The sequence below is a fragment of the Aquarana catesbeiana genome, linkage group LG05 (genome assembly GCF_042186555.1).
Source record: "Aquarana catesbeiana isolate 2022-GZ linkage group LG05, ASM4218655v1, whole genome shotgun sequence".
NCBI lineage: Eukaryota > Metazoa > Chordata > Amphibia > Anura > Ranidae > Aquarana > Aquarana catesbeiana.
The window spans coordinates 223900517-223910057 of NC_133328.1; the positions used below are offsets into that span (position 1 = coordinate 223900517).

Consider the following 9541-nt stretch of genomic DNA (forward strand, 5'->3'; position numbering starts at 1 on the left):
GCTCTGGCACTTGCGGGTAGGGGGCACGCTCGTGTGCTGCTGGCTTGCTTCTGCTGTCATAAGCCAATTGGCGGGTGTCGGGTACTAGATCTTCGTTGCCACCAACCGATCAGCGGGGAGAGAGACAGAACTGCTATCTGCCTTTTTAAAAAGGGGTGGGGGTGGAAGAGATAGAATTTGTGTCCTTGCAAAGTAGGGAATAAATATCCCATAGTTTGTGGATGCTATAACTTTTGTGCAAACCAATCAATATATGCTTATTGGGATTTTTGTTTACTAATAATATGTAGCAGAATACATATTGACCCAAATTTATAAAGAAATTTGATTAAAAAAAAAAAAATATTGGATATGTTTTATAGAAGAAAGTTAAAAAAAACATTTTTTTCTAAATCGTAGGTCTTTTTTTGTTTATAGCGCAAAAAATAAAAACGCTTTACCAAAAAATAAAGCTCTATTTAAGGGGAAAAAAACATTATCACACGACCGCACAATTTTCAGTTAAAGTAAAGCAAAAGATGGCCTGGTAATGAAGTGGGGGGGAGGGGTAAATCTTCCAAAGGTTAAGTAGTTAATCATTTCTCCCATGTGGCTTTATATTTCTCCAAACTACTGAGTGGAGAAGAATGCGTTTAAGAATGAAATATAAAAAGTAGAAATAAGTATACATAATTATTAGGTATTTTCCCCTGTTGGTACGCTATGAAGGGCTTTTATTAGTGAGCTGTCTAGTGAAATATGAAATAATTGTTTAGTGCTGAAAACCGGATCCAGAAGATTGGGATTCTTTTTTGCTCATTCTTTCACTTTACATATAGCGGGGGAGTCTGGGGTGTTGTTTTAGATATGGTCGATTTTAAGTGAAGCTATTAATTACAACATATTTGTATGTTTTCTAGATGCTTAAATGGAACAATAATAAAGAGAATCAAAAGGCGTATGTAAGGCAGGCCATACATGATTCATTTTCTTTTGTTCGACCAGTAGATTGGACGAAAGAAAAGGAATCGATTCTCCCATGCACACATTCGAGGTGGATGGGGGAATCCCTCCCACTGAGTGATTGCATTCTGTCAGTATACACTCATCAACACCACCGACTATATATACATTTTCCAGCAGGCCTAGGCCCAGAAGTAAATCGAAAGATTGATTTCTGTACAACTAGCCTGCCCATACATGTATGAAATTTGGCCAGACCCTGCTGAACCAGCTAAACTTCAATCCATCTATGGCTGACTTTAGCTCCATTCACACCTGAGTAATTTGGATTATGGGCGGAATCGCCGCGATTCTGCCCACAATTCCAGAATAGCGGCAAAAAGTGGAATGTGTTTGCGATGTCATTATTTCTTAATGGCACCCCAAACGCTGTGCAATTTTGCCACGATTGTCGAGCGACAAGATGCACAGCATTCATAGCAAAAATCGCAACTGTAAATGCTCCCGGCTCTGCCAAGATTCTTTGGAGCGGAGGGAGGCCCATTCAAATGAACGGTGCTGCTCCAAAAATGCTAGACTAAAAAACCTATTGAGCACATAAGGGTTGAGCCTCTTTCTGAGATTTGGTGTTTACAAGTTAAAAATGTTTTTTTGCTAGAAAATTACTTAGAACCCCCAAACATATATATTTTTTTCTAAGACCCTAAAGAATAAAATGATGGTTGGTTGAAATACTTTCTGTCACCGTATTTGCGCAGCCGTCTTGCAAGCGCACTTTTTTTTAAAAAAATACACTTTTTTGAATTAAAAAATAAGACAACAGTAAAGTTAGCCCATTTTTTTTTTATATTGTGAAAGATAATGTTGCCCAGAGCAAATTGATACCCAACATGTCACGCTTCAAAATTGCATCCGCTCGCGACAAAATTTTACCCTTAAAAATCTCCATAGGTGACGTTTAAAAAAATTCTACAGGTTGCATGTTTTGAGTTAGAGGAGGTCTAGGGCTAAAATTATTGCTCTCACTCTACCGATCGCAGCAATACCTCACATGTGTGCTTTGAACACCATTTTCATATGCGGGCGCTGCTCACGTATGCATTCGCTTCTGCATGTGAGCTTGGCGGGATGTGGCGCGTTTATTTATTTTACCATTTACTTTTTATTTTTACACCGTTCTTTTAAAAAAAAATGGTGTCATTTTTATTCCTATTACAAGGAATTTAAACATCCCTTGTAATAGAAAAAAAGCATAACAGGACCTCTTAAATATGAGATCTGGGGTCAAAAAGACCTCAGATCTCATATATACACTGAAATGCAATAAAAAAAAAATGTTGCTTTAAGAGCAATGGGCAGAAGTGACGTTTTGACATCGCTTCCTCCCTGCAATGGTATGGAGGCGGGTGGGGGCCATCTTCCCCTCACTCGTCTCCATACCAAGCCAGGGAGAGGACCTGATCGCCTCCGCTGCTACTAACAGCTCCAGAAAGCGGCGGGAGGGGGTGCCCTCTCCCACTACCGATAAAAGTGATTCCGCCGCAGAGACCACTTTTATCTGAAACTGGACCACTCACTGAAGAAGAGGATACCAGGGTTATGGTAGCTAGCTGCTGCCATAACAACGAGCTGATCCGGAAAAAAAAAAAGTGCTGCAGCAGCTGTTGCTGCCCTACGCTCAGGTGTGAATGGAATACTGAATAGAGAAAAGAACAATGGACTTTATAGGCACCAGAGTACACAAAATTAAAACATTTATATCTATTACAACAATAAGGACAAACATAGTTAAAAACTTTAGTAATGAATATTGCTTAATATGTGTAAATCACATCACCAGTTACACCAATTTGTTAATATTTCCTAAATGGTTAAGGGACCATCTTATTTTGGCGAGTATCAGAAGTCCATCAGGCTTGGTGTAGGCTGGTTAGCAACCTAGTCTGACTGAGCTCTACATGTTACGCGCCAGAGCGCTTCTTCAGGATCTTAAACATAATTAGATTACTAATGTAGATAAGTTTAGTAAGGGCGTGGACGGTTATCTAAAACGTCAACGGAGGCAGCGGCAGTATATCGTATAGCATTACCATTATACTAGGGACGTGTGGATGACAGAGGTGTGGGCTGCTGGTCTCCAATGTGGTAACCTGCTGCAGTGCCTCTGTTATTATAGACAATAAGGAAGTCTTATGTCTACATCATTAAGGCCATAGCTAGAATACTGGAACCCTCATCCCACAGTGGTAACCAATCATGTTTGATAAGTTAACGCTAACTCCTATATGACCTTGGAGACTCTCCATGCCTGGTGATATACTGCCGCTGCCTCCGTTGTCGTTTTGGATAACCGTCCATGTCCTTACTAAATTTACCTACATCAGTAATCTAATTATGTTTAAGCTTCTGAAGAAGCGCTCTGGCGTGTAACATGTAGAGCTCAGTCAGAATACGTCTCTAACCAGCCTACACCAAGCCTGATGGACTGATACTCAACAAAATAAGATGGTCCCTTAACCATTTAGGAAATATTAACCAATTGGTGTAACTGGTGACATGATTTACACATATTAAGCAATATTCATTGCTAAAGTTTTTTTTTTTTTAATTTTGTGTGCCTATAATGTCCATTGTTCTGTGCTCTATTCAGTATTCCAATTCATTGGGACGCAGCACATTTTTATTAATTTGCATGCATGGTACCATCCTGGTGTGATGCTATTTTTGGTCTTCTAACCAGGTGTGAATGGAGCCTTAAAGTGGATGTAAACCCAATTCATGAAATTTGAGCTGGGCACATATATCTGTAGTGTATGCTTAGCTCTCTCCAAAGCAGTCCCCTGTGTTTCTTCTGTCCTGTAGCTCTGTTGTCAGTCTGATAACTTCTGACAAGTTCTCTGACACAGGAGATCAAAGCAGCCTGAAGTTTGTGCCGTGGGAGGTTGCTATAAATAGATTTGCAGAGTGCTGCTCGATTCAGAGCACAGCACTGTACGTTACTGCCTTCCTTTGCCAATGTGGCGTGGGAATGTGTGCCTTTCCTCCAATCAGCTGTCTTGGATGTATGCCAATAATCCACTCCCAGTGCTGAACAGGAAGAGAAAATCTAACACAATGTGCACATTTTAAAGAATATATAAAGATGAAGACTCAAGATAAACAAGTAAAACTTTATGTAGGGAGATTTGTTTAATTCCTGTGTATCATCTGAGCCTGTTCACTTCACTGGGTATATGTGAGGGTTTACATCCACTTTAAGCTCACACCTTCTTGTCGGTGATTCCACAGAACTAAAGCATCTTTCTCTGTACCCACATGACAGCACTTGACCAATCACTAGATAGTGGCACTTTCACATGCTCCTTCATATGCAGAAGTGCTATCTTAATGCAAATTATTGCACTTGGACAAAAGGAATCCTCTGATAGAGTACAATATTGTGTATACAGTGTTGGCCAAAACTACAGAGAAAAAAGAGATTTGGGGATGCTTAGTTCAGATGATTGCAAAATTGGGAAATGGGCAAACAGTGTAGCTTAGCAGTGGAGAAAACAAATTGAATTCTGAGGTGCATCGCTAAAGAGTCCTAATGCCTTAAAAAAATATTTAGTTAGACCTCTTTTAGAATATTGTGTCCAGTTTTGAAGCCCCTCACCTGGAAAAATATTATTCAAAGAAATCCAGATGGGCAATAAAATTGGTAAAAGGTCTGAGGGGTAAAACATATCAGGATAGACTGCAGAAACTTGGGTCTTACACAGATGACAAAAATGTTTCCACTGCAGCAAGAATCCAGCCAAAGTGGCTGGATGTACAGGTGGATTCACACAGCTGCAGCCGCTAACTTTATACAAAGCAGCCATAAGCTGAAACGGGTTTGTGTGTAACCACGCAGCCAGCGATTTCTTGCAGCAAAGGGAGGATAACTGCTCCTGGATAAAAGCTGTTTGTGTCCAGGGTCAGTCATCTATCCCTAAGGCAGGCCATAGTCGGTGCAGGAAAGAAATTTACACGATTCCCCCTTCAACACAGACAGTGCTGACAGGCGAATCCCTCCTGCCGAGGAATTGTGTTCTCCCAGCGGGAGGGTGGGGGTAGCCATCCCCGCTGGGAGAAGTCAGTGATTATTGGTAGTGGCTATAGCAGCCGTTGGCGATAGTCACATGTAAATCCAGTAGGCTGGTTGTACCCAAGTTGCTCAGTCAGCCAACTTGGTACATTTAGCCTGCCCATACATGGTTTAAATCTCAGCCGCTTCCTGCTGAACCGGCCAATATTCCAACCGTCTATGGGCAGCCTAACCACAGGTAGTTAGTGACTGTGCGATTTTTACATCTGAACAGTGGCAGATAGCTACGGCCACTTTCAGCCTGTCATAGCTTTGTACAGGCTCCACAGCCACAACTGTGTGTATTCACCTATATATCCAGCAGCATAAATGGATTTTTACTGCAGGTGAACTTTTTTGCCATATGATTGAGACCTTAATATGAACGCTTTTGAGGAGAGGGGGGACATGATTGAAACCTTTAAATTAGAGTGGATTTGATTTAACAAAATCTGAGATACTCCCTGTATGGGAGGGGGACTTCCTGTTTTTTTTTAGTGTGCCAGTGTCCATTCACGTATAGGTGGCGTATAACCCACATAGTTATTACTATGGTGCTCTGTGTCCCGTGATGTATTCCAAGAAAAGGATTTTACAGGTAAGCTGTTATAAAAATCCTATTTTTACTCCAAAAGCATTTTATTAAAATAAATTTGAAAACAATCCAAAAAATCTGATTTAAAATTAAAAAAAAAAAAACATATTTTTTTATGATTTTTTCTTTTTTTTTTTAAATCGATTTTTATCCACCCTTCTTTAAATATGACCTTATAAGTAAGGTTCACAGTATTTTCAATATTGTTCAGGAGAACAGTATTTTCAATGTAAAGCCAAGATCAAGAACATAGGGACATAACTTCAACCTAGCAGGAGGAAAGTTCCAAACGAACATTAGAAACTATTTTACTGAAGGAATAGCTGATGATTGGAACAGACTACCAGCAGACATAGGTAGGTAAAGTTAAACATTCTTGGTATATAGAACTATACTCAGAAAATAAATAAGGAACAGACTTGAAGGACCACTTGGCCTTTCTCTGCCGTCACACGCTATGTTTCTAAGTAGATCTCTTCACTGCTGGCAGCTAAATAAAGTGGTGGTGGGGGAGTGAAGTGATCACTCCTGGGGTGGAGAGTTTAGTGACCCTGCTAATGTGATTTGCATGGAAAGTAGGGACAGCCAAAGTTTTAAAGAGAGCAAAGATACAACCTGTCCATCGGTAATATATGTATTGCTATTCTTTTACCAGATGGCTTGGTCTCCATTATTTTTATGCTAGCAACATAGTTGCTTTAATATGGAAATTCCAAAATTTTATGAAAAGCGTGGTCTTTTATGCACTTTTTTCAGTTTGCTGGAAATCGAATTTAGACCTACAATCAACATTCAGGGCACCTTTATTTTAAGATTTGTCAAAATGGGTATATGAAAATGTTTATGGTAGTCTGAAAACTGTACTTGTTGCTTTGTTAAATGAAACCAGCCTCCTTCCCCTGGCTGGTAATGTGTCCATTGTGTACCAAAGGGCTTTGGACATTGTTTTTTTGCAGAGTTGCTGGTTCTGCTTGAAGAGTTGCTGTTGAATTTTTTGTGTAAATGTGAATGTACCTAAAGTATCGATCTTCTTTTCATATACCGCATCCATATGCAATGTTGTACCACAAAAACCTATAATTTGCCACAATTATCATTCTTGTGCACTGTTTTAACTATCTTGTTTGGGTTCCAGGGTTTCAAGAAGAATATGAAATAGACTATGGAGACTTTGAAGAACTCTGTAACAAGAAAACAAAGAGAGGCAAGCGAAAGGCTAAACGACATTGATTCTGCAGATTATTTAGCCAAGGATAATGGCTGTTGGAGATATAAACAAATCACTTGAGACCCTTTGTGCCACAAAAACAACTATATTGTGTTGAAAAGCAATTAACTCTATGAAACTTTTCTTCTAAGTTCTGGATAATGAACTTAGAAGACCCAAATATAACATAGAAGCAGTTGGTTAAGGAGGCTAGTTATGGGTTTTAATAAGTTAACAAGTTTAACCGTGATATTTTAATTTTTGTTTACTAGGTGAAGTGATTTGATCTTTACCTGAGCAATGTTGGCATTTGTATTAAAGCCTCATCAGCCTGAAATACATTGAAATGTTAACATTTACCAACTATAAGTTTATTAAATCTTAATGAAGCATATTCTTTTATTACGTTGGATGACTTGTGATATTGCACTTAAGTATGTATAATGCCACTGTTTATGTTGCATATAGAAATTGAAAACAATCACCCGGGTCAGTTATGGAATAATCTCAAATTATTTTAGACTTTTTTGCCAATTTCTCATTTTATTTGTTTATATACATATGATAAGGATGTAAAACGAAAAAAAAGAACGCTAAAGTGAATCTCCTGGAAAACAAAGTTGATTTACATATGTTAACTTTTTTAGTTTTTAATTCTGTTAAGCCAGTTCTGTGATTCACACACATCTATTCTGCCAGGAAGGTCACATTAGTATTTTCGGTAAGCTTTATAGCTTCCTGAGTTAGAGATGTGACACCAGAAGCTGCAAAGCTGAACCAAGAAATTGCATTGTAGCCTTTCTGGTTGGGCAGCACAGAAAAAGGATATATATTCCAAAACCAACCAATTTGGCAGGTAAAACCGTTTCCAAATATGTGTTTCACCTATGTATTAGACCATTATGTGGAGTTGCGCGTTAACTAAAATCTTCTAAGCAACATTGCAATTTATCAGGAATTCATTGTTGTAACCAAAAAGTGAATGCAGATGCATAGGTTTCTACAAACCTAATGCCATATGTATACACTTTAAAGATAAAAGATCATTTACTGGTTTTCTGCTGATATTTGGCATTGAACATGATTGGTGGCTTAAGTGTTTAGAAATTATTATTCATTAAAAGCATTCTGAAAAGCTGTAATAGACAGTTCTGTTTTTTTGTACAGTGTTATTTTTTAAGTTTCACTTTCATATTTTAAAATAATAAAATACGTATAGTACCCCAAGTTCTGTTTGCACTAAGTTTCTGATCTCCTTATTTTGTTTTAAAAGACCACCAAAGCATTTTCATTGAATGGAAGGTCAGGTAAAGAGTGTATAAATAACTTTATGCTGGTTCACCCACAAATGTATAAGTCCAGAGCTGTGCTCTGCTGAGTTAGGCCTCATGTACACTGCTGTTGCTAAAAGGACGTTTAGGAGCAGTTGGGCATTTTTTTCAACTACTCCTGAACTCTCCTCTGTTATCTTATTACACAGGGTAATTTACATTCGTTTCTAGGCAGTTGAGTTTAAAGGCTTTTTTTGGAACGCAAAAAAAATGAGTCCAGAAGCTAAGTTTAGAGGCATTTCAAGCACCAAACGCGTCTAAATGCGGTAACTTGCATTTAGCCGCATTTTGTTTACAGGCATTTTTCATTTTTGGCTGTTTTGAAGAAAAATTAAACAAACAAAAAAACGCTTCTAAATGCAAATGCAGCTAAACGTGGCATGTAAACGCTGCAAAATGGACGTTTTAAACGTGGGTTACTATCTGTCAAGTTAAATAATCGTTCAGGAGAGGTTGTAAAAATGTCCCGTGTACATGAAGCCTTACTTGTCCTACAGTACAGCTCCCTTTGAGTACATGGCTTATAAAAATTGCCAGAAATGTAATGGACTGGAAGATGACAGGGCTAGAAGTGAGAACCTGGAGCTTTCAAATGGGAGCCAGGTTCATAAACAACTTAATTTTATCAGAGTTTGAGGTAAATACTTTCGTCTTACTTCCAAAAGGCTATTGTTTGATGATCATTGACCTCAATAGCTAGCTCCTTTTCAGTCTTTCATAGCACAGTAGATTTGCAGTATAGGATCAGACTTCAAATGGCCCCTAGCTCTTATGTGAATGTGGATGGTAATGAGCTGGGGGCTGTAAAACAGGTGGGAATCTTATACTTTCAAGAAGCGTCAATTTAAAATAAAGTGTTCAAATAATGTTGTGTTAATTAAAAAAAACATACTTTTTTTGTTTACAGAAAAATATTTTTTTACATTTTCTATTGTGAGATTTGGTTCCTTTTGAAGTTGTATATGTTTGTGATTGGACTTTTGTTGATCACACCATGTTTAATAAACCGATTTCTTTGAAAATATTATGTGTGTTCTTTATAACTAGAGATAAAATTACTTATCCTGAGCAAATAAATGTACATTCTGTGGAATGTTGTTCCTTTATCAGTGAAGATATCATTATGGAGTTCCTTAACCAGTGGGAAAAAAATACAGTGAAAATGCAAACTCTTCTTTTTGGCCTTGTTTTGTACAAAAGCAGTTTGTGAACAGCAAACCATTTGCAAAGATTTCAGCATACTTCAAGCAGCTTTGGTAAATCCTATATAGCATCCCTCAGCACCTGTATGGGGATATTAAACACAAATCATAATGGGAGTGATGACTGTCACTTTATACAAGTTCACTAGCAGGTTT

The 9541-nt window shown here is 38.2% G+C and overlaps 1 protein-coding gene across 1 annotated transcript in view; it reads left to right on the forward strand.

Moving 5' to 3' along the window:
* TRANK1 (tetratricopeptide repeat and ankyrin repeat containing 1) overlaps positions 1-9207 on the forward strand; it is a 273379-nt gene extending 264172 nt beyond the window's left edge. The window contains exon 28 of the mRNA XM_073630592.1: positions 6781-9207. Coding sequence (XP_073486693.1) covers positions 6781-6875 — 95 coding nt within the window. The 3' untranslated portion in view covers positions 6876-9207. The remainder of the gene's footprint in view (positions 1-6780) is intronic.
* Positions 9208-9541: the final 334 nt, after the last annotated feature.